The sequence below is a fragment of the Rhea americana genome, unplaced genomic scaffold (assembly GCF_003343005.1).
Source record: "Rhea americana isolate MKP2758 unplaced genomic scaffold, rheAme1 scaffold_254, whole genome shotgun sequence".
NCBI lineage: Eukaryota > Metazoa > Chordata > Aves > Rheiformes > Rheidae > Rhea > Rhea americana.
The window spans coordinates 11601-37459 of record NW_028186373.1 but is presented as its reverse complement, the minus strand read 5'-3'; the positions used below and the strand labels follow the sequence as shown (position 1 = coordinate 37459).

The window sequence follows — 25859 nt, the reverse complement described above, 5'->3', positions numbered from 1 at the left end:
TGGCCCATACCGCTTTTTGCAACCTAATTCTAGTTGCAGACAATTTCAATTCAAACTAACACGGTAGTCATTTATAGGGTAGTGAAAATGAAAGAAATGGTTTGGCTGACCCCTCTGCATGGGTCCATTGCCACATGCATCTGTCTGCCCACAGCAGGATCTACTGGTTTGGAGAGCTGCAAACCGAGATGTCTGAGGCAGGTTTGAATCCTGCCCTGTTCAGCAGACGCTGTCTCAAATGTGCAGTGACAGTCTTGTAGGGCAGAAAGGCTTTTCCGAGCCCTCCACGCAGCAGCCTACGCACCCCCASACCACCCCTCACAGCCTCCCGCTCCCTGAGGCACGGCGCGCGCATGTGCACTGGTGCGTCCGCCTACCCCCGCCACGGGGCGGCCGGCGCAGGCGCACAGCGGCTCGCGGCGGGGCTCCGCACGGCGCAGACGTTCAGACGTAGCGCGGCCCAGGCCCTGGAGGGCCGTCGCGTCGCGCATGCGCACTGCCCCGCCCCCGGGGCCGTCTCTCGAGAGGAGGCGGGGAGAGGAGGATGGAGGCGCGCAGGGTCCGYCGGCTCCGCTCGCTGCACGGGAGCAGACGCTGTCGCCGCCACCACCGTCGGGGCCGGCGTGCCGGCCTCTGAAGGCGCTGGGGCGGGGGGCGTCTCCCGGTCGTGGAGCAGCCCGTGGCGCGGTGAGTCGGGCCAGGGGTGGGAGGAGGCCGCCGTGAGGGGAGCCCCGGGCGGCCTCCTGCGCGGCTGGTGCGTGTCCTTCTCCGGGGGCTGTGCAGCATCCCCCGGCGCGCCGCGGCGCYGCGGCCGGCTGCGGAGCGGCCGGGCCGGGTCGTGCTGGGGCGAGTGCGGTGCCTGTGGCCGGAGGGAAGCGAGAGGGAGCTGCGGCGCCTTTCTCCCGCTGGAGGGGCTGCTTTGCCGCGCCGAGGTGAGAGCGTATGGAGCTGGAAACCGAGCGAGCTGTTAGCCGCCCTGTAAGCTCCCTTCCTTTGGGACAAACGGTAACTTCTGCAAGCTCAGGAGAACTGTTCAACCGGAGTAAATACACTCTGGTAAGTGAGCGATAAGGGCTGTGAGGCAGGAGCATAGTTTCTCGAAAGGATAACGAGCAGGACAACTTAATTTGGTCCGCGATTTGCTGGTTATGCGTCAAATGTATGACCAGGCTGACRTGGATAGGGATGTAAGTAAGACCGAGTTTTGGGTTATTAGTATCTGTTCCTTGGTGTTATAGTATGTTAAACAAAGGTGSCTGTTGTGTATTTCTGCAGTGGAAGAGTTAAGAGAGTTTTGTAAAACACTTAAGTATTTTRTAAGTATGTAATAAGTATGTTATCAAAAAAGATGCAATGGAGTTTCAGCTAGTGTCAAGACAGCTAGACTTCACTATGGCGGGATTTTTTGATTTTGTTTGTTTGTTTGTTGTTTTTGCTTCAGACACACTAGAACGCAAAGTTCTAAACTAAAGCAAAGTCTTGTCTGCTTGATACAGTTATTGCTTCTTTTGGGGGTGAGAGGAGCTTTTATGGCCTTGTGAATGTATGCTCTAGTAGAGTGCTTACTTGAGTTAAAAAAAAAAACAGTTTACCGACAGAACAAAGTGAACACCTTATGAAACAAATGAACAAGAGGCTRTGGCAGTACAGCAACTGATATAACCTTATATCCAGTTTCTGGATATAACCTTGTCCTCTTTTGCTCTAATACATGACTGGTAAGTTGCAAAATGGAGAGTTTTGAATGGCTGATGCAATTTTTAAGAAATTAGTAGAATAAGTGTAATCTTAAAGACACATTAAATGCCGTGTGTGTATTTGGTCAGAATGGACCCTGCAGTAATTGCAAAATTACAGTGAATTGGGAGCATGCATTTAGCAGAGGGGAAAACTTTGTTACACAATAACTATTTAAAAGTATGCATGTCATTCAGTGTGATCAAACAGTGGAGAAAAAGATTTTTAAGGCAGATATAAATCCATAATCGTGTTCTAAACAGGATAGTAAAACTTTTGGGATGTTATGTTGTTTCCTTCTGTATGATGGTTGGTTTGATGTGAAATTTTTGTTCATGGGAATGCTTGTTTATAATGACTAAGGAGCAGAAGATGTGATACTACAATGAAAAGGTGGATGGATATGAGAGAGAGGACTGAGCTTGTACCACTTGGGACACTGTCATGGAAATTTAATATGAAAGCGTTAGTCTTTTTTCAACTCTCCTTCATTCTGTAATACTGAACTTCTGACTCCCTTTTTTTTTTAACTTTTGGTCGTGACCTAGACAAAAGCAGCCTATTGACATGTTTGTTTACATGTACCTGAAAGTTTTGGATACAGTCCTGGTTGCTGTTCAGTGATAGCTTTGTCCTTATGTCAGATCTGCTTATTAAATAAGGGTCTTATGAGGGAGCATTAATTAAACAGTGTATGGTGTAAGCTGTAGTTAAAACAGTCTTAATTAGGAAGTATTGCACAGGAGGAATATCAAGGTTTTAGGCTGTAGGTACTGCTAGGTCTTTGCAGTTTCTTATTTCCAGTTTTGTGTTGATCATGTTTTCCCCACCAGCAGCATCTGTCAGATAGTACGTATTTCCAGCAAAGTCTCTTGGAAATGCACCTGGTTGTTCTCTGTATCTCTTAGTTAAGGCTGAGAAGGTAGTACAGGATGGGAACATACCAGCTGTGAAGTTACTGAGAAGACTAATTCTCCTTGAACACCTTTCACAGATGTTGCATTTCTATGCACACACTTTGTTAACCAGCCTGTTGTTCTCATTTTTATTTCCATAGGTCCAGATCCAGCATTCAGTGTCTGAATAAAAAGGAATGCAGAGTGGATAACCTATGTGATGGGAAGGCAAAGGAGAATAATGTACTGTTAAYTACCTGGGCTGTATTATTTTTGTGTGTGCTCTTTTTACACTATTTTTAAAAAATATTTTGCATAAAATTCTGACTTGTGAGAGTGGATGCATAGTGTGGATATTTAAGGGATATATGTGTGGGAAAATAAGAATATCTTTGAGAAATATGCTGCTGTGGATGGATAAGAGGAGATGTGTAATTGTCACTCCTAGTTTTCAGTTTCAATACTTGTAAATAGTTTAGCAGCAATTTGTATTGAGAGCTAACTAATGACACACAAAAAGTGTTCTGCATAGTTCTTTAGGGTATTCTGTGATGATAAACTTTCTTTTTTAAATACCTGGTTTCTAAATTGGATAATAAAACACAATAAGTTGTAGTGGTTCTCTTTATCTCCTTCCCCTACCTTTTCATATATATGTATATATATGTATACGTGTATATATATATATATATTTTTTTTTCTCCTCATCTTGACTGTGCATGAGGAGATGGCCTCTTCAGCTGGTGAAAATTATCTCCAGCATTTTTTGGGTAATTTTACAAAATGGAATATATTGACTCRTTAACTTTGACTTACAGTAAGTGTACTAGTTTTGGCTAGTATTAGTTAAGACCGTAGTAGTCCAGTAAAGACTTACAGACAGGTCTGTAATTCCTTAGAAATCAGAAAGATTAGTAGTGAAGAACATAGAAGTCTTAACTGCATTAAGATGCTGGAAAGACTTATGTGGTCCTGTAAAACAGACACAGCAAACAGTGTTCTATTTATATTAATGATTTCAGCTTACAAAGAATAATCCTTAGATATAAATGTATAAATTAAGGTATTCAAATTTTTAGATATATTGATAGGCCTGTGCATTTTGATGGTACATGCAGTTCAGTTCTCTGTAGGTACAAATGGAAGATGAATGAATATCTAATTTTCTAACTTCATTTATGGCTTTGTTTTAAAATTTATGGAATAAAATCCTCTTAATTTTCAAAGCTTAAAATTTTGATTCTTTTTGTATTTGACCAGGAAAACTCTTTAAGTCAGAAACAAGTTTGCATGGGGGGGAGGGGTGGAAGTTAAATGTTTGTTTGGGTCTAGAATCTCTAAAATAAAAACAGTGGCTTAGTTTAGAAGATGAATTAACAAACAAACAATATAAGATCTTCCACAGTTACACACAGATACTGAATGGACCTTTCTTGTCAGAGATATTGAATATCTTATGTGTAAAGTCACTTATTTTCTGAAATGTAGGCATTTAAGTGACTTGATTTTTGTACCTCGTTCAGGAAGAACCAGCCAGTGATGTATTCTTGAAACTTGATGAGGCTGTGACTAAAAAGCAATGCAAATGAGAACCTATTAAAAATTATACTGTGGCAGATTTCAGTCTGTTTGACTGTGTGCTTGTACAATCCCAATAATTATGTGCACAAATCGAGTAACTGGCACAAAAATTATGTTGAACTTGGTGCTGATTGAAAATTGAGCTACATTTTTTCGTAATTACAGATGTCAGAATAGTCAGTGTGTTGAAATGAGCATTTCTCAATTCTTGGTCATAGGTGATACTAAGCAATGAGTAACCAACAACTAAACATCGATAAYTTTGAGTGCAGGATGTTATAAATTATTAATGGATGACAGTAACTGTAGCTCTTAGTGGTGTCCTGTTAAGGTAAGCACAATCYACAGCAGGAGCAAAACCATTTAATAATTTAGGTGGGTGGTAGTTACATCCAAATAGGTAATAAACTAGTGCTTGTTCTGAATCACTATTTTCCTGACGTTTTTGTTATCTAAAAACTGGGATGTTGTGAAGCTTATTTGTGAAATTTTGGGGATTGTTATCTTCTCATAGCTTTACAACCAAATACCTTTTTTTACTCTTATTTTTTTTTCCAGAGTCATAGTCCTTTTTAACTGTACAATAATGTTATGACACRTTTTTGTACAGGATATTATCTTGTGCAAATGAGAGTACAAGTACAAAGCATAAAGAAAAGATGACTTCTTACCCATGCTATTGTTTGTATCATGAAAGTAAGCATATAAGAATATACAAACTCAAACTTGGTCTGTGATTTTTATTTTTTTTAAATACTTTTGTGAAATTTATGGCTAGCCAGCTGTTCCTCATCTTATTTGTGCTGATTATTTGTGAAAGTGAAATACTTCACATTTGTACTTACTTTGTTTATTTTGGACCATTTCCCCARTTTGTCATGAATAATTTAAGAACTCTTTTCAGTTTGGTCTTAAAGTCAGTTTTTTGAAGAACTGAAGCTTATTAATCTTCTCTATTCCATTATTCTTTTTTGCATCTGTTGACAGATGTTTCAATATTGTAGCCTGGAGTATTCTGGTCTTATTTATTCATTATATGTATCACTTATGAGGAGGCTGAATAAATTTTCCTGGGTCTTGATTCTTGGTAAATATCTAAAGCTTTTTTTCCTCTACAGTCTGAAAAATGAATTTATTTTTCCTGTATGCAGCTGGAGATATGAATCTGTACTGGTATTGAACTACTAGTGTTTAACATATCTGCGTTGAGCTTAGCTCCTGGAGCTCCTTTTTGTCTTCTCACTCATCTCTCCCCCACCATTTCACAAGACTGCACATTGTACTTTTAGGTTTGGGAACTTCTGTGTTTTAACTCTGGTCTTTCTTCCTTCTGGTGTCTTCTGATTATTTTGAAGAACTTCTCTATTGCCCAGGTCTCTTTGAGAAGTGTTTTTCAAAATTCTCAGTATGTCATCTCAGTGTCTAATATTTGCTTTATTAGCTTTAGTAATACTGAAAGTTTTCTTCTTTCCTCCCTACCTTTTGTTCCCTGACATTTTTTCCCTAGGAATTGAGTTTTTCCCTAACTGAAGCTTCTTCACTTCCAATATGGAGATGAATCRAGAAAAATTGTGTACCAATAAAGCTGATACGAGCTCAGAATCTACTTATCATTGCTCAGCATGTCATGATGATGAGGAGTGGAGCAGTACTAGCCGAGGTCGAGCTAAGTCACGAAGCCTGTCTGCTTCACCAGCCCTAGGAAGCACCAAAGAATTCCGGTACAGCTTTGTTTCTTCTTGCTATGCTACCTTTAAGGAAAAAGTATATTGTAGTTATCATTACTCTTTTTGTATAACTGTAGTCCTACAACTACGTCAAGTGATAATGACCAGAAAAAAAAAAAAAAAGATTTTGTTGTAATGAATAGGGAGAGAGAGAATCAGTGAGCCACCGTCCTATTGTGGTCCGTGCTGTGAAAAGAACTTGAATTTCTGAACAAGCCTATTAGGTAGTCCTCGCTAAATCCACCTTAATGTAAATAGCTTCTAGTTGGTAGTGAGGCCTTGCTTCTATTTTAGTGTTTCTCAGTAAGTCTTAAACTTTTTTTTTTTAATAGATACTTTGGCAATAATCTACACATGCACATACAGCTTCAGCAATACAATGCCTTGCTCGTTCAATTTTTGCATGACATTTAAATGCTTTCTGAGCTGAATATGTCAGAGCTTGTCTTCAAGAAGTATTTACGTTTAGAAAGGGCTGTGTAAAACATAAGAGACACCTACCCCTCTTTTTTTTGGGAAGGGGGCAGGAAGAGTGGTAGAGAAAGAGAAACGGTACATAAAACTTTTCTCTGGAGAGTCATGTTGAAATCAGCTATTTCTAAGAAAGATTGATAAGAAAGTCTGAGTATGTTTCTAGCTGAAGGAAGCTCATGGAATACAAAATTTTATAATGTTATTGCCTGTAAATAGATAAATGCAAAATAATTTTCAGATTTGAGAAATCCATTGTGCCTAAGTGTTCAACTTCCAGGGTCTCAGGATAGATTTCAACTTCGAATGCTAAAAGGTATTTGTCATATTTCAGCAAAGCTTCAGAAATTCTAAGTACAGAAATAAAACACAAATCTTCTGTACTGAGGATGTCAATTCAAAGCTTGATAGTAACTCAAGTCACAGGAGAAAACGGATTTGTGCTTGGTGTTCCAGCTTCCTGCCAAGTTGGCAGAACTTTACCTGTTGCTCAACAGGTTGTTTTTGAGGAGTCCTTAAAATGCACTTTAGATGGTCCTTAGTCCAAAATGAAAGAGGGAAGATACTAGTACCATACCTGTAATCAAAATTACATGATTGTCAAAACAGATATCTGCAGAGTTTATGGTATCAGAGAGGAATCTATGAACATCAAAGTCACTTTTGCAAATTTTAAAAATGCTTTAGCTAGAGCTCTAGTGCTGTATGTGAAAAACCTGTATGGGAATTTAAACTACGTGGTAACATGAGGTAGGACAAAGTAAGTTCATGCTTGCAGGTCATATTGCAGCAGTTAGAAACGCCCATTTTTTTTTTCAAGCCAGTTTGCTAATCTGCTTGCAGTGCTTTGTCATGTGGACAACTTGGATTCAACTTTTGATGTTGTGATCTTTGGACCTGTTGTAGCTATTAAATAGCATGCTTTGGTAGCAGTGTATCTTGTTCTTGTGGGAAGTTTATCAGCACTTAACACTATTGTATTGTGACAGTCCCCATGCTTGAAGCACAGACAGAGTCACGGAGGAATTGCTTAACAGATGAAATTCTCTTCCGCTCCTACTGCTTGGTAGGTAGGATTGCAGCTGCAATGCAGCGCAAACGTTGGTGAGAATCAAGATAGCAGAGGAAGCTCTATAGCAAAGGGAGGTGTGGCAAAAGTCTGTATCTAAAAAGACTGAAAGCTTGGCATGTTTTTAATTTGTATATTACTTTGCATAGGTAGTTTAGAAACTCAGTGTACTTTAATGCCTTTGGGAAATGTTCACAAAGAACTACTACACTGACTTTTCTATTTTAGCTGCTAGGCTGTGCATCAGAATTAATAGGTAAGTTTTTCCATTAAAAGGATGCTGTAAAACTGGTCTGTCTTTCCCCCTCCACTTGAATCTTTAGGACTATATACTAGTTAACCTGTGTAAAAAGACCAAGTGGTCTAAATTTCTGTTTATCTTCTGCCAAGATACTACTTTTTGAAACTGGAAGTGATCTTTGTAGACCTTACACAATGTGTTTTTTAACTAGATCTGCTGTTTACAAGTTGTTTTTTTCATTAAAATACTGTGTAAAATCCTTTGTGGCTTTCTTTCAATAAGCACCAAACTATCCAAAGGCATTGTGCAGAATTTCAGACTAAAAGTGTTCTTAGCTTGCTGTATAGTACTGAAATTGAAGTAGTTGCCTATCTGCTTTGAGTTGGCAAGTATATGTTTCTAAGAGATGTAAAATTTCCAGAGCATTACTCTTCATTCTTAGCAAAGACAGTCTTATTACAAACTGCTTTAAATTCTTGTTGTCACTCAAACGTATTACCTTTGATTGGTTGAATAGTGCAGAGATTGATTTCTCATAAAAAATAAGCAAAGCTGTAATTAAAATCTATACCAAATATTAAGTAGAGCCTGCAGGGAAAATTTATGTTTGAGTGTTGCATAGATCAGATGTGTATCTTTGCTCCTTGTAGGAGGAGAGATTAGCTGATTACAGGGAGTGTCAAAGAATAAGGACTTTGTTAAAAGACAGAAAGACAGTTACTGAGTGAGGCTTAGGTAGAGCAAGTGGGAAGTGATGTTGCCAGAGTATTATTTTAATATCCTGCTTTCTGCGGTAGGATATTAAATTAGGATAGTAGGATACTTTCTTGTTTTGAAGTAGACAGAGACTAACTGTTCCTTTACGTGTACTGGTGTATACATTAATCTGTAATAATGCAAGTCTTTGCTTGTTTTTCTGTCTTAATATAAGTGAGGACAATTCTATTAAACATTTCCTAATAATCTTATCTGATTGAATGAGTCATACTTGGATTTTTAAATGAAGAAAAAGTTTTGGTTTTTTTTTTTTTTTGGAAAAACAAATATCACTTCTGCGTGAAATTAAATACCTGTTTTCATTATTGGAATACAGTCTTACACAAGCATRTTTTCTTATACGTGGAACAAATAGAATGTTACTGTTATTCCTTGATTAGATATCTTATTCACCTGACTTCTGATTTTAGTAGATTTTGGAGTTTGGTTTTCAAGACTTACCAGTTAATATAACATGGTTCACGCTTAAGGTTACCAGGCTAGTCTGAGTTACTTTAGGGTACACACAAATACAGGCAATAGAATAATTATTTGCTACTGCCAAGCAATAGGTTAATTAACACTTCCTATGTTAATTGAATTAAGCACAAGAAAAGCATATTCTCCAGTAGTTTTTATTGAAACATTAGGTAAATACTATTAGAAGAATTAAAACAGTAGTTAATGAGTTAGGTAAGTTTCACTCTTGTGTTACAGATTTGCTGAGGAGGGTAGGAGGTTTCTTTGTAAATGCTTATCAAGACTTGCACTAGAAAACCTAATTTTTACATGTTACTGTGCCTTACTGAGATTAAGAGTATGGCCTAAATAATTTTACTTATATTTATACTGGATTTAATCAGTCTGCCTGTCCTGTTATAAAATTGTGTTCTCTTAGTTAAGATAGCCTTTCAAGAAATACAGAAAAGGAAGTGGTTAATGTGTCTGCAGCAGTGAAGCTGAAGTCACCCAGAAACTGATCAAGACTAATTCTTTATTATGGTCTAATTACACACAGCTAGCAGCAACTGCTTTTTTTTTTTTTTTTTTTTTTTTTTTTTTTTTTTTTTTTTTTTTTTTTTTTTTTTTTTTTTATTTTATTTTTTTTTTTTTTTTTTTGTATAGTTAGGTGTTTGGTTGACTCATTGTCAACAAGAATTAATGCCAAATGCCGAAATATTAAGGAAGATGAAGTGCATATACTGTAAACAAACAAAAAAAGCAGACTTTTGTATTTCAAATAATTGACTGGGCACACTTGTTCAGTGAAGGTCATGAAACTGCTGAACTGTGTAACAAAAGCTGAATGCTGCTGTTCTTTTATTCAGCTGTGTTATTACAGAGATAGTTTGATCTCCTTTTGAGTGTTGCCACAAGTGTCTCRTTTGATAACTTCTCAGTGTTGTTTTATAGCTACCTACAAAATCCAGTGTTCAGTTGCTTACCTAATTAGGACTTGAAGTGTTAAGTACTTGTTTATGCTTTCTGTTGTAATTCTAAAAATAGCCAACATAATTGTGGAGTTGAAAAATATATCCTTCAGTTATTTTAATTCTTTATTATTCTAGCTTAGAAAAAAGCTAGAATACATTTATATATTTTATAGAAAAATATATTTATATACATATTACACATATATATTTTATAGTCCTGTGGTCTAATATTTAATCTGTGAAACCTTTTTTTACTACTGTGTAGCTCTGTCTTGGCTCAAACACACACATACTGTTCTGTATTGTAATGTCAGAAGAGACTTAATACAAAAAAGAAACTTAGCAGGCTAGACATGCCTTCACAGAATGAACTTTGAGGAAACTTGACCATACCTTGTTTGAGGCTGTGATGCTTCCATTGTGCAAAGTGCAGATTAAATGAGTAAGAAGAGTAGGTGCTTTTAGTATTAGTGTTTAGGAAGTAAATACTAAGTATGTGGAGTGGATAAACTGGGGAATGAGACTTGGATTAAAATCATTAGGACTAGGTAGAGGAGTTACGTTTTAGCTTTTTAATGTATGAATGCATAAAATTATCTAGGCTGATCAATAGCAAATGCAGGTTTAAGAAATGTACTTTGCCCCACATTGCCTGATGTGGCTTTTCAAAGTGGCTTGGGTGGTTGGGAAGCTAATTGTATCTAGTTTGCCCTCACATTCTTTTACCTTTTTAATTTTTTTCCCCCAGGAGGACACGCTCCTTGCATGGACCATGCCCAGTGACCACCTTTGGACCAAAAGCCTGTATGCTGCAAAATCCTAAAACGATCATGTAAGTAGCCRTGTCAAATTAACAGTATTATGATTATTTTATGTGAAAGAAAGTAACAGTTTGCTTTTCCACCACTAACTCCCCTAATCAGCACTGTTTGTATTTTGCCTGATACTCAGAGGTTTTTGTGTTACTTGATTGCCAGTGTGGGGTCTGTATTGCAGAAAATGGCCTGCCATTTGTATCGTACAGAGCCCTGGAAAGGTCAGTCTGGGAGGAGAATGAATGATAGCATTGCAAGCAGATTCTCAAGTAATTCTTCCTTTACTAATTCATTGGGTGTTCTTCGGCCCGCACTCTACTACCTAAACTAATGAAGTATTCTCAGTTTGGTGTAAATATATATATTTTGAAAAGAAAGTGAACGATTTCTCTTAAAAATAGAGCGGGCATTCAAATAGTATTAAGTACTTAAGTTTTGCTTAGGTATGTCCTGTGTTAATCTGCGGTTCTTAGTTTAGTAAACCCCTTTCAACAGAATTGACAGTAAACTCAGCATGCGTATTAAAAAAACACCCTTATAATAATCTGATACTGATGCAGAGAAGGTATTGGTAGCATTTTCTTTATTTTATTGACTTGAGATAGAGATTTTTTTTATATATATATATATATATATATATATAGTGTGTGTGTGTATATACACATAGATACATAGAAAGATATATAGCTAGATATGTGTGTATGTGTGTGTTTATATATACATACACACACACATATACACATATACATACACACACACATACACACACACACATATATATATAAATGAGGTTGTTTTCAGTGACAGAGGAAAGTGCCACTGAAGAAAAAGAGTTTTTATGAACATGAAGAGAAATTGCTGTATGTACAGGGAAGTCTGAGGTCTTTCCCTTTCTTGGTATAATGTGATTTAAATTTGTAGCTTGAAATAGTCTATGTTGCTGGTAAATTTTCTGTGAAATTAAGGAGTGGTTTCTATTCAGCAGCTATATACACATTTTAATTTTGTAGGTTGGGCAACATAAAAGTGTTGCCTTTTATCACCATATGTTTATCACCATATGCTTAGTAATCGATGTCTTGACTTGGTCAAACAAGGAATTGATAGGGTTCTGTAGGGACTACTAAGTCGGTAAATGTTCTTTTGAAAAGCTCTTACTGCTCTGATTTTCAGTTACAATTAAATAAATTTAAGGTATTTGGATTATATATTTATTTTCCTAGATCTACACCTAAATAATAGTAGTTTTCCTCAAAACAGGTTGGTGCTACTTCAACTTCTTCCACGAGGTGTGGCAAAAGTCTTGAAGAGTTAAGGAACTCTTAACTTCCTCATGCATTCTGTTTGTTCTTAAGTTAGTGTCTTGGTATGCTGAAGTTCATCTGAAAATCTAGCTTGTGTTGTACACTTTTACCTAGCTGATTGTGGTGAATATGCTCCTCCCCATGGGCTGAGCCAGCATTGGTACAATATAATGACAGTGGCAAGAGCAGTTCAGTACAGAGGCTGCAGCAATACTAAGCGCACGCTACTTGCCAAGGAAAAGAGAGCTAATGCAGTGTTCAGAATAGCTGGGGAAATAGGGCATTCTTAGGTTGTAGAAAGAAAGTACTATTTGAGAACTAAATTGTAAATTACTGTTTGAGTTTCTTCTAGCTTCTTATTTCTTGAGGCTTTTAAAAAACAAGTTAAATCTTTTTGCTATTGCTTTTTTTTTCTTGTTAGTCACTAATAATGTTACTTTCTCTTTAATGAAGAGAGTTTAACAGAAAATCCTAGTTTGTGTATATGGGCATCAGTTAGTCCTGGTCTTGGTGTCTTGTTGAGTGCTAATGGTGGTGACCGTATTGAAAAACCTGCTAGTTGAAGGCTATTGTGTAAAAGGACCAGAAGAACAGAATGACTATTCAGCTGAAAAAAGAATTAAGTATTTGTATTTTGGAGGGAGAGGAGTGGTCAGTTACCTGTGTTTAAACTCTTTCTTGAAATGAGATTTTTCTTATGAAATACTGTTGCCTCTGAAGTTGTGTAATACTGTTTTATTAGGAATTTTTCTGTAAAGTCTCACAACCTATTATTGAGACTGATCAAAATACTTAACTGTCAATCAACTTCAGAGAAAAATACTTTCTTTGAGATAGCAGTTTAGTAAGAAGTGATGTAAGCTTCAGCTCTTTTTGGAGCTTTGTTGCATTTGCCTCCCTGACTTCTGGAAAAAAACATGAAGATCTTAGAGCACATTAAGAATAATTTCTCATTCAGTAGAACTACGTGGAGTTGGTGAGTAAAGTTGAAATAGACAAGTCTGAATAAATTTGGTGTTCATTCTTGGATTTTTAAGTAAAAAGCAGTGCTTCAATCTTTATTTCTTTGCTAGCTTTGCAAAGTAGCCTGATTATGGTGAAATCTGTGTGTTGGAGGGTGTAGGGGGCTGTTTCTGTATGTGTGTTTTCCTTTTTAACAGTATTGAGATCAGAGGAATTTAATTTTATGAAATTAACTTCAATATAGAAAACAGTATTCTTAGTCACTGTTTATATATTTTAAAAAGGCATATAAAACTTCAGCTTCTGTTCCTTTGCAATTACTGGCAACAGTAAACATGTAAATGCTACTCATGTTACTGGAAATCCTTTTTGTATTTTTTTATTGCCAGTTTATCTGTAGGCCGGTGAAGGCAGGGAGAAACCTTCCATATGTGTTGTAATCTGAGATCCATGGTGATGTTTAAGACTAAATACTTTATCTTAAAAACCAACTTACCAAAAAACAAACAAACAAACAAACAAACAAAACCACCAAACAACCAACAACCCTCCCCTGCTTTGTGCAGGGGGATTGAACTAACTAGATGATCTCCAGAGGTCCCTTCCAACATCAACTATTCTATGATTTGGTGATAGTAAAATCCAATGAGATGAAATTTAACATAATGTTAACATGATGTTGATAGTCTGTACATGATACTGAGTGGAGAAATAACTGCGTGTTTATACTGCTCTGTGTTACATTGTGGTAGTTCATATTTTGGTACATGTGCTCAGTATTAGACTGTTTCATTAGCCTATAATTGCTGCTGTATTTATATATACAGTATAGGCATTCAGTCTTTTTCTTGAAAATAAAATGAGRAAGATGTGTAATCTCCAGCAGCATTGTGTGTTTTCTTTTAACCCTTGGAGTGCTAAATCCAAATCATATTGCAAGTTTGGCTTGTACAGCATTTATACTAATCTGCTTTGCTTTGTGGATTATGTGCACCATATGGAAAAGATGAGATGCTTATAATCTGTGAAATACATCTGTGAAATTATGTAGCTCAGAATTGGATGCAAAGTAGAAAAATGCAACTGAATATTCCTAAATCAACCAAATGTATTATGGAGCAATGTGAAGTTCTGTTACTGAATCCACTTTTATCCTTAGGAAGCTACAAAATTATTCTTACACAAGTAGCCTAGTTCTTGAGGTTCTGAAGTCTTTGAATGCAATCTGACAATAGAGCAGTATTTTAAATACTTCCTAAAGTTCAACTTTTTTAATTTCAAGCAGTAGTTATCTGGGTTACTTCAAGCAGATAAATCTGTTTTGGGCTTAACATTAGTTACAGAAAATTAATAGTGTTTTCAAGAAATACTGCACAAAATTCACATATACTTACGTATCTGTCATGCTTACCATGATACTGTACTGAAATAGAAAATTTTAGATGTCTAATCTTGTTAAGTCCTTAATTTTGAAGCTTCCTGACAAGAAGTATAAAAGAGTTGTAAGGCAGACTTCTCAGAATAGAGTTTATTTTTTTTTTTAGAGTTAAAACATTTTTTCATAATTTTTGAGACTTGGCTTGAGGAGTTAGTACAGCTCCACTGTGTAGATCTTAATCATTAAAACGTTTGCCCTTCTGTTGTAGTAGCGTAGTTTTGAAGGAGTTCTTAATATTAGTAGAAAAATTGTGGAGTTTATGACTGCATCTACAGCTTTCAAAATACATCAAGAAAACTTTGACTGTGATCTGATAACAGTCAAAATGCTGTAGGAAACATTCCTAAAAAGAAAAAAATAGCTGGAGTGGAATTACTGTACTATTTAAGTTTACATTGACATAAGCTAGACATTTAATTTACAGTATTGGAAGAAAAAAACCTAAGTTTATTATGCTGCAGATTTTTCTGATTGTCTAATTATTTCTCTTCATTTTGAGTCAGTTGAAGAGGAGAACACTAAGACAAGATAGAGGAAAGCATTATGGCTGGAAGCATTAGGGGAGATACCAGTTGAAGAACTTGATCCCAGTAGCTTTTGTAGTGCTTCTATTAAAGTCCCCATTTGCAAATATTACTAGCAGATTAGCAGTTGCAGAAATGGACAACTTGCAGTAACAATGCGGTGTTACATCTTGATATGGTGAACTGCTGATTGACTTCATAGGAGAAAAAGCATCATTACAATTATAAACTATTGTATCCTTTTTTGTATTGTTCAAGGACTGTGTGTGATTATAATTGAGAATATACTCTTACTGGACTACAGTATTGTCAAAGTAAAATGTAGTAAAATTTTTGAAAACCTATGAGACATTGCAGCATGCCTCTGCCCTTTCTTTCAGCTGTTCAGTGCTTTTAATCATCTGTTTACCTTTTTTCATATTAACAGTTTCTGATGAAGGGGCATTTTAAATCTAGTAATTCTAAAGCCTTATGCTACCTTGCCTTTTTTGTTCTATTCTCCAGGCACATTCAGGACCCAGCAAGCCAGCGGTTGACGTGGAACAAACCTCCCAAGAGCGTCCTTGTTATTAAAAAGATACGTGATGCTAGTCTACTGCAGCCTTTTAAAGAACTCTGTGTGTATCTCACTGAGGTAATGAAATGAAATGCTTTTTTTTCCCACAATAATTAAAAAATAATATTTATATCTGAACTTTTTTCAGTCGTACTRATTCTACTACAGGTGGAATGTGTGGAATTGTATAGTGCAAACAATCAAAAAGCAAAGGCAAATTTGTTTCCTTCGTTCTCTTTGCAGTTCTAAGTTAAAGGCATAGGATAAAATACTTTATCCTTTTAGCTTTGAATAAACATAGCAGTGTTACTATATCATGTAATTTTATATTCTAAAGTTTAGTTTAATTTATTACATAGCCTGTGCATGCTGCAAAATTCTCACTAGGAGTTAGACCACATACTATGACTTACAAAGCCCTCCATAGATGCAGAAAATTGCTTCYGTAAAATATTAATCATATGTTTTAAACTAATGGTAATTGTGGGGATAATAAAATATTTTCATCATTTTAAGAGGTTATTAGTAACCTTATCTTGCCTCTTTTAAGGAGAATAACATGATAGTGTATGTAGAAAAAAAAGTTTTGGAAGATCCAGCCATAGCTAATGACGATAATTTTGGACCAGTGAAGAAGAAATTTTGCACCTTCAGAGAAGGTATGGGAATGATTTCTTGAAAGTAAAAGTGAGATACAGCTATTATTTGTCTTAGCATTTCTTCAGTAACTGAATCAATTATCAATATCAAGTTGTTTTTTTTTTTTTTTGGTGAACAACTGTTACTGTGTCTTAGTTGCARTTTTTTTATATTAGTAAGTGAATGTTGGTATGCTGTACTTAATTTAGGAATTTTAGGAAGTTGAGATTTTTGATAAATCGTGCTATTCCAAACTTTATTTCAATGTATTTTAGATTATGATGATATCTCCAATCAGATAGACTTTATCATATGTTTGGGAGGAGATGGGACCTTACTTTATGCTTCTTCGCTTTTTCAGGTTGGTCTGCATAGTAAAWAGATTTAAACTCTTTTTTTTTGAGTGTTTGAAGATTATCTTTTTTTTCTTTTGTTATTGAGAACTGTATGTTTTCTCTGTTGTTCATTCCATTTTTATCAAACCTCTTTTACTCTCTACCATGTTAAAATAATTCATATGAGCTGCTTTGTTAAACTGTATCACTGTTTTTATTGTGCACAGTTGAAATTACATCAATAGTCAAAATACTGCTTTTATTCAGTAGCTTTTAAATTCTTTTCTTTATTGATAGGGTAGTGTACCTCCAGTTATGGCTTTTCATCTGGGATCCCTTGGATTTCTTACTCCATTTAATTTTGAGAATTTTCAGTCCCAAGTCACTCAGGTTATAGAAGGTAAATTTAAGGGGACAGGGTGTATGTTTTCTTTTTGTTATATTTTCTTGCAGATTTTTCCAGGACTAATTAATCCTTTTAATTGACTCACTCACATTTTTTTGTGACCTAATGTTATAGAAAAACCTATATTAAACTAATAAAAATATTGCATTGTATTGTTCAACTCAGTGCTGCTTTTCATACTGTGTTGTAAAGGTAAATGGTGAAGAGATAACTTTATCCTATGTGAAATAAAAAAGTAAAAGAAAATGCAGAACTTATGTGTTAAATAACTGCTAAATAAATTGTAAAGAAATTAATGTTTCATATTTCACATAAGTCATTTTCTTTTGAACATAATTCATGAAACACTTGAGAAATATTTTGTCCCTTCAATACGAGGTTATTTGGGTTACACCCAAAATAAAGATTTTCTTGTAGAATTTTCATTTTTCTAGAATGTTGTCTTTTAATAGGTTTTTCTAATGCAGTAGTTTTTTTAAACTTAGCTTCTGTCTCAGTGAAAGGTAGCTAATAAGCTAGTACTTSTCTAATCTTGATTATGTTCATATAAAACTTATGGTTTCTTTTTACATGATAGGGAAAGGGAGGAAAGACTAGTACAAATTTGACTCATTACTACTAAAAATTAGTTTGAACTTTAACCAAGTGGATATGAATGAAATTCATGAATTTCATTCTTGTGAATGAAATTGGAAATGTTGAAAGCATGGGGAAAGATGGCATTTTACTCAGATGGCTAGTCATTACAGAGTTTAATTTACTATATTAGCATATCATTTTTGTGCATTTTCTCCTGTATTTCACTTCTAGGCAATGCAGCACTTGTTCTACGAAGCAGGCTGAAAGTGAGAGTTGTGAAAGAGAACAGAGAGAAGATGGCAATACACAATGGTATAGAAGAAAATGGAGTAGTATCTACAAATATAGAGAAAGAAGTGGGCAAACAAATTATGCAATATCAGGTCAGAAGGCAAAATAAGTAAAGAAAAACAAATCTAATACATGATTTGTAATTTTTTTTTAGTTTCCCCTTCTTGTTAGTTGACTTGCCTTGATCCAGTAGAGTGTGACAGATCAATATTGATCTAATTCACAATATGTGCACTGAATAATGAGGAAGTGGTGTACCTCATTACTTCCTGCAGTCATAACTGTTAATATTATACCATTGTCTACTAACATTTTCCTTTTCTTTTGAAAAGAAATTAGCAACTTTTAAACAGGCTATTCCAAAAATGTATAAAAGTGAAAAGTCTTGCATGTTATTGGCAACTGACTTTAACTCATAATTCTTAACATCAAAAAATAAAATAAAATAAAAACTTCAACTGGCATTTGATAAGACAAAATTGCAATTGAATGGATATTAAATTGGTATGAACTTTTCAGAGATCTGAAAAGCATGTTTTTGCTTATCATTTGTTACATTACCAAGTCAGCAATAGCRAAGTAGTGATATTTGATACCGCTGTAGGTCCTAAATGAAGTTGTAGTGGATCGTGGTCCTTCTTCATACCTTTCCAATGTAGATGTCTTTCTAGATGGACACCTTATAACCACAGTGCAAGGGGATGGTAAGTTTGCTTCTTGATATCAACTCCTTTGTAGACTGTTGCCATTTTACCAGATGATATTTTCTCTCATATGGAAACAGCATCTCAAGCTTCATTTCATGGATTACAGAAAACACTGAGCTGCAAAGAACAGATAAGTTTTTGTATTGGTAACTCACACAAGTCATAACAGCATCAATGGCTTAAGAGTGTTTTACGTTTTATTGTATATAGAGTTGTGAAGGTAAGTGACAGCTTCTATAATATGTTAGAACAAAAAGCAAGAAAACGGCTCAGAAAATTGTTTGGTTATCTGGAATTTGCTGAAGGGCCAAGATTTCTTAGCTCATTAGAGAACTTCATCTTTAGAACTCTTAACCAGTAATTCTTATCCCTTACAGCCATATGAATGCCRCTGTTGTAAAGATATGTAGCCTGAGATCTAGAAGTTTATGCAATTCACATAAGGCTGTAGAACAAACATGCTGTGCAAAGATTAGAAGAGAATTTCTGGCTTTTTATGTATTAGACTTGCAGCTCTTGTGTGAAGAGAAGTTGATAAATTCTTCACTTTATTTCATAACAGTACTATTTCTTAGGCTTCTTCCAAAAGAACAATGTTGATTYTAATGTTAATGGAAGTGAAACTTTTGCTCCTATCACAGGAGTCATCGTCTCCACACCAACTGGTAGCACTGCATATGCAGCTGCAGCAGGAGCTTCTATGATTCATCCAAATGTTCCTGCAATAATGATCACTCCAATCTGCCCTCACTCGTTGTCTTTCAGACCTATTGTTGTTCCTGCTGGAGTGGAGCTCAAGGTTAGCTTATGTTATTTCTCTTTTCAAACTGAAAGCTTCTGTAAACATGTGAAAGAGCTAACTGAAGAGGTTAGGAATTGCTGTGTATTAAGTTTTCTGCAATTCTTTTGTTTGTGGGAGGGCTTGATCAAATCTATTTGGAGAATACATCTTTGTGTAGAATAATAACCAGCTCTGACAAAACTTTCTACTGCTTTCTACCAGACTGTAGTTGTGTAGACTTCTGCAAAAACTGTGTAAATACATTTGTATTCTGATGAATAGAATTTTGTCATTTATGCTGAAGTGCCTGCAACTCAGTGGAGTTCAAAGGAATGAAAAATTCTACCCTTCATGGCTAAAGCTATTGCAGATTTTAAGTGTGTTATTAGGGGTATCTGCAGTTCACTGATTTTTTTTTTGTTGCAACGGATGCAATCTTGCAGAAAATATTGGCATGTAAAACCTGAATATAAAATGGATTTAATGTGCAATTTTAGTCAATGCATGTATTTAAGGAAGAACCTCCCTTCTACTTCTTAACTATTAAAAGCCTCCAGTCTGAGTTGGAAAAGAGTTAAAATCCTTATAAGGGCTCTCCTTGGTGTTGAGATGTGTACTGTGTTTTGTTGTTGTTGTTGTTGTTCCTGCTTTACTACATGAATTGGCTGTTTATTCATGGCACTGCTGTCAATCCAGTTATTTATGTTGCAGAGGGTGTTACTGGCCAATGACAATCACTTCTCCTTTTCTCTTACATAAGGACTTAAGTTAGTTATGAGCAATTAATTTATGATTTCCTGAATCTAGTAGTTTTAGATCTAAAGCTAAAACCTATTGTTCTTGATAAATTTTGTGATTTTTTTTTTTTTTTTTGAAAGACATGTTAAGCCAACTCATGGAACTGGATTAAGGCATGCACTGGCTGTAACTGGAAGGTCTTTCTGTTTTATGACCTTGCTGGGTTTATCAAGAGGAGTTTATTGCATATAGAAAAATATGTATATGTACCAAACATAGAGTGTTTGGAACTTGTTCAGTATTTTCTTGCAATGTTATTACTGACAGATGATGAATTTCAGTGCAACTGTAAAAATGTGAAGAGTAAATTCTGTACTCGAAGGGAGGATGGARAAATTGTTTCTACTCGCTCTTGAGGAAAAGAAAGTAAAATAGATTTGGAAGCAGAAATTTTGTTCTTTTCTCTTTTTCAGATTATGCTTTCCCCAGATGCCAGGAATACAGCGTGGGTTTCATTTGATGGAAGGAAGAGACAGGAAATATGCCATGGAGACAGGTAGTCTTTTTTGGTTGTAGCATCTTTTTTAAATATAGAAAATAGTGATTCATGCACCTTTCTCATTCTGCTTAGACTGTTAAAAGGGCAATGAAGAAATAAGCTTTTATAAACCCTAATATCACTTAAACTGTGCTAAAAATGTTTGACTTCTCACATTAGCTTTTTGGATCTTACTGTGAAAGCAAGTCAAGTATCGGGACAAAAGCACGTGAACGTTGCACACTTGGCAAGGAAGGGACATGTCTTTAGAAATAAAGATATATCTTGAGAGTCTGAGAAGAATTAAACCAGTAAGTTGCATATACTCGGTGACTCTTCAAATAAGACCATATGGCGTTGTGCCATGTTAATCTAGTGAATCATTATGATCATTTGCAATGCTGTTGCCTCAAGTGGGTAAAATGCAAAATATGAAGGTTCCATAGTTGTTCTGTACAAAATGTAGTGGCTTACCCTAACGGAAAGTTGTTTAAGGTAATTTTGTGTGGTATGTGACTGGTAGATTTGTCATTTAGGATGTCCATTTTTTTCCTTCTTGCTCCATATTAGTTACTAGGAAGGAAAATGTGCAGCAACTGTCATATTCCATCTTAAACTGTTTACATTTCCCCTGATGCTGTAAAATCTATGGAATAGATCAGGAGATGAGGAAGGATCCAAGTATCAGATTTGGCATTCAGTCCTTCATTAAATGCAAGACTTCACTGTACCGTAACTCATTGTTAAAACTTGAAATTTAAAAGCCAAGATGATGACTTAAATTTTCCTTTGTGCCAGTGATGAGGTTGTGAAGACCAGCAAGAGAATGCAGGACTTTAATAGAGTGGGTTCAAGATTCTCACTATGTGGGAAAAAAGGGTTATCCACAGCACTTCTGTTAGCAATTTTAAGCCCTGTGTTCACTCTTTAGATGTGCCTGCATAATTAGTTATTGCCTGATTATGGAAATTTACTATTTTCCCCTAGTGGCTGAAGGCAGCACTAGTTTAGCTAGTGACTTGAAGATTAATAACAACAACAGAAAATTTTAGACATCCACGGTCATTGCTGAAAGGGGGTTTTGCCGTTCATTGCCCTTGACTGACCTGGAGTATTCCTATGTTGTTGCAGTATTAGCATCACTACCTCTTGCTATCCCCTTCCTTCGATCTGTTTCCGAGATCCTGTGAGCGACTGGTTTGAAAGTTTGGCGGAGTGTTTGCACTGGAATGTTCGGAAGAAGCAAAATAACTTTACTGTTGAAGAAGAAGAATTTTAAGCGGCTGCATCTAAAAAGACTCGTGGGAATGGAAAGTGGCAGTATCTCTTCTGTTAAATTTTTGAATTCTAAGTTTTTTGCTAATACATATGGAGACACAGAGAAACATACACAGTGATGTACCTCATACCAGTTGGATCTGCTGATGGCCTGAAATCTACTGCTACTTCCTGTCTACTAGGAAAAGGAATAGWAGAAATTAGGCTCTGATTTGTTGTAATCCAAATTTAATTTCCTTTAAATGTGAAATTTCAACATGGATTATTTCTGATGATATTGACAAGCAAGCCTGTAATTTGATTGCAACCAATAACTTACCAGTAATGTGGTAGGCTGTGTGTAGATACCTAACAGAATAGTGACATTAAAATATTTAATTTGGTGTACTTATAATTACATTTGTTAAGATTTTTTTTCTGCATATAAAACTTTTAAGGAATTTACTTTTAGAAGAAGCTCTTTGTTAGCTTCAGTATATCTTGCTCAGAATGTCTCCCTATCAAGGCAGCATTTATAGTACTTTCTCTGTAGTTGCAAATGCGAGAAAYGGTGAAGGAACACCCAGGAATGTTTTCTATGAATAGATTGAACTAGTTTAAAAAAATAAGAAAGGAAAAACTCTCAATTTGATTGAGTGATATTTGACCTTTAGCAGTCATCGCCTTATAAATATCCACAAGTACCATGGAGAAGTGTTAGTGTGGGCTGACTTAGGATTACAGTGATTTACATTTTTGTAGCTGAGCTAGTTTGTAGCTCTGCGTTTTTTGTTGGTGAATCATCAATGTGTTTGATTTCTTACTATTTTTGTTTAATTATCTGGAATGAATGGTAGCATTAGAGACTACAGAGTTAAAATTTCACCAGGTGCTCAAGAAGAGTCTGGACTTGAATTACTACTCTGTTGTCTAGTTCCACTGTCTTGAAGAAAACCAAAATCCTAAACTAGGTCCTGAATGCCTTCAGCATTCACGGATATCATCTTCCAACTTTGGGTACTGAGTAATACAGAAAGGGATACTACATTGGTAGGCTGATCAGTGAGAATATACATTCCCAATACAGTAGCAACGGTGCCTTCAGCACACTCAAGGTATTCTAAGTCTCATATGTACATTTTTTAAAGATGCTTTCAAATGTTTCTAACTTCTTGATGTACATATTTTATTGTACATGCTTTTATGAAAATAAGCAGTTTGGGATAAGGGCTTGTGCTGTATATTGACTGAAAATATATAAAGCCCAAGAATATTGTTTACATTTATGTTCTTTGTTGTGAGACTTCATGATGATACTATCCAAACTGTAGCATTTTCAAAATGTTGCGCATCAGCCGTTAAAGGAGTGGACATTATCTGTTATATTTATGGCCTACACCATAATATTGTGGAGGAATTAATTTCTTCCTGATTAAGGTGGAATTTCTTTGCAAAAGGATTGCAGAGGACTTTTTGTGGTTGTCTCATGTTTGTGTGGTCCAAGACAGTAAAGGGAAATGTATTAATTTCTAAACTCTACATAACCTGCTCTCCTCTAGTTTAATGAATGTCTCCTCCTTTTTGGATGCTGCCCTAGACTGTCTAGTTTTATTAAATCAAGATGAGAGCACTTTTCCATAAAGCAGAAACAAACTCAATTAAGGATACAAATCACAATGAAATTGTGTTACTATAATTAATACTCAGTTTGTAAATTTTGTAAAATATAATACTGATTTTAATTTAGTCTAAACAGACAAATTTTATGGTATTTTGGAAAATTTTCAGATAGCTTTTGGGATTTGTCTTTCATTTCAATCTGCAGTAATCTGTAAATTGTTCTGAAGTYGCTTACGGGTTTTCTAGATGAAATATTCAGTTATTAAATACCTGTTGACTTTTTAAGCTATAGAAGCATCAAACGTTTTGCTTTAAAACCATTTGTTTTCTTATTTAAACTTGGAATAATTGAGACAAAGAACAGGGTACAGTGGTTGTATAAATATATTAAGTGAAAAATAAGCAGAATAGTAGGCACATTAGGAGGTGGAAATCACTTTGAGAAGGTGAGATGAAATGATTAATGAGCCTTATTTAGTATTTTTTTAAAGATAAAACTATATTCAGCACTTTTTATTTATACTTTTTCATAATAGTAAATCTAATGGAGTAAATTGTCCACTTTAGAGTGTGTAGTTCGTGAAATCTGTAAACAAAACTTATTTAACTACTTTCTCTAAATTAGATTTACTGGGTTGTCTTTAAATTTATCATATATTGCAATTGCATTATGGGCTTTGAGGCTTTACAGTTTTTGCTTGTACTACTATTCCCACTTGATAACAATTTTATTTGGATCACTCCCCAGTCAAGTAGAGAGGTACTATGACTGACTACAGGAGAAAAAAAGTCATATGATTTACTTCAGAAAAGCTGCTTGGATCATAACATTACTAGCTGCTCTTTACCAAGACACAATCCAAATTATTTGTGTTAATACATTACAAATTTATCTAACTGTCCAAAGTCCCTTTTCAAGGCCTTTGCTCTTCAAACCAGCAGTTCACAAGCAGGATATGAGGTTTGATTGGCATTCAGGTTTTGCACAGTTAACTGCTTAAAATGTGTGTGTAAGAGGGTGGAGTGCAGGATAACTTCCGTTCAAACCAGAGATGAATCGGAAAAAAAGCTCTAACGCAGATTTGGTTATGTTTTGCAACAAAAAGCTTATTTGCTGATGTAGCTTACTCCATTACAGGAACTCCTTTAACCTGAAGTAGTAAAGTAGCTTTTTGCTGGTTATGACCAGTTGAGCAGTATTTTTAATATAAGGGTTTGTTCATAATACCATTTCTACAAACTTGTTCTAATCCAACAGGAGCCAAAAAGGGAGGTTTGGAAATGATTTTATTAAAAAAAAAAAAAAAAAAAAAAAAAAAAACAAAAAAACAGTAACTCTCTAGTAGAGTTTAAGCAGTTATTAAAAACTGATGCAATATGATATAATGCAGAGTGTACTGATTTTTTTAAAGAAAAATCTTATTAAATATTGTTAATGTTCTGAAAAATTGTTTTAAATATTGTTGAAAACATATTTTTCAATTCTTTCAATAAATTCTTTTTTTAAAGTTGAATTCATGCAGTAGCAGATTTTTTACTTCTTTACTTCTGGAAATATAAAACTAGGTATACACAATTGGTTACTTGGAAGCCAAATATACAGTCTGGGTATTTGATACATCGTGTCATAGACAGTATCGTTGGTTTTCTGGAAGTATATGTAGGTATTTCTAAACATGTATGTCTGATACCAGTCTTTTCTCAAAAGTTTGAAAGTAGAAGGTTTTGGATTTGCTGTGCAAATTAAAACAAATCTTCCTTACAGCTAATTAGGCTATACTAACTAGTTTTTTGAAGGCCCAAGAGTAGAAAAATGAGGGGAGGAACAGTAAGCATAGTAAACTGAGATAATCTCAGATATTTGGATAYATAGTAAGTTTAAGAATGAAGATGTTTAAATGCCCACTCCATCCTGCTTTTGCACACTGGCTGAGTTCTAGACACTTTCTCCATGATGCCCATAGTTTATGATTAAACTTCTGTTTATAACTTCATAATTTTAGCAGTTTAACTTATTTCATAAAGTAACAGTTCACGCATATCAAATGACTGATGTCAGGACTTCTCAAGCAGGCAATATATCTGCTTTTAAAAGTTTGTTTGCTTAAGGTACCCTTAAGAGTGTTCATCTTCTCATGCCTGGCTAGCTACAAACTCTTGCAGTCTGTAGCCAAAACAATAACCTAGCATTTTTGTGACAGTGACTCTCTATTGCCTATGTATAAGGCAGAGAAATAGCACTGCTGAAGAATAGACTGTCATTTTGACTTTGCATATATGACTCTCTTAAGGTGGTTTATATACAACATGCTAGTCCTGTCTTGCCAAAAAAGGATGCTTCATACTGTTTACAATTTAAAATGATGCAGTTCTACCGTGATAGATACCACAGATGTTTAACTAGCAATAAAGGAATCTTCTCCCATCTTCTTCCCAAGCTCAGGTATCAAAAGTTTT

At 35.4% G+C, this 25859-nt stretch overlaps 1 protein-coding gene across 5 annotated transcripts; it reads left to right on the top strand.

The window, feature by feature from the left end:
* The first annotated feature begins 512 nt into the window (after window positions 1–512).
* NADK (NAD kinase) lies at window positions 513–24843 on the top strand. Of its 5 annotated transcripts, XM_085307135.1 has the most exons (13): window positions 513–687; window positions 2795–2908; window positions 5722–5935; window positions 10660–10743; window positions 15460–15589; window positions 16062–16170; window positions 16426–16511; window positions 16783–16885; window positions 17702–17853; window positions 18366–18465; window positions 19110–19267; window positions 20461–20543; window positions 21657–24843. In XM_085307135.1, the coding sequence occupies exons 3-13, from the start codon at window positions 5763–5765 to the stop codon at window positions 21802–21804; spliced, it is 1326 nt and encodes a 441-aa protein (XP_085163261.1). In that variant the 5' UTR covers window positions 513–687; window positions 2795–2908; window positions 5722–5762; the 3' UTR covers window positions 21805–24843. The 5 variants fall into 5 exon arrangements, with proteins under 5 accessions (XP_085163261.1, XP_085163263.1, XP_085163262.1 ...); XM_085307137.1 differs by lacking the exon at window positions 2795–2908; XM_085307136.1 differs by lacking the exon at window positions 513–687 and having other exon boundaries at window positions 840–2876.
* Window positions 24844–25859: the final 1016 nt, after the last annotated feature.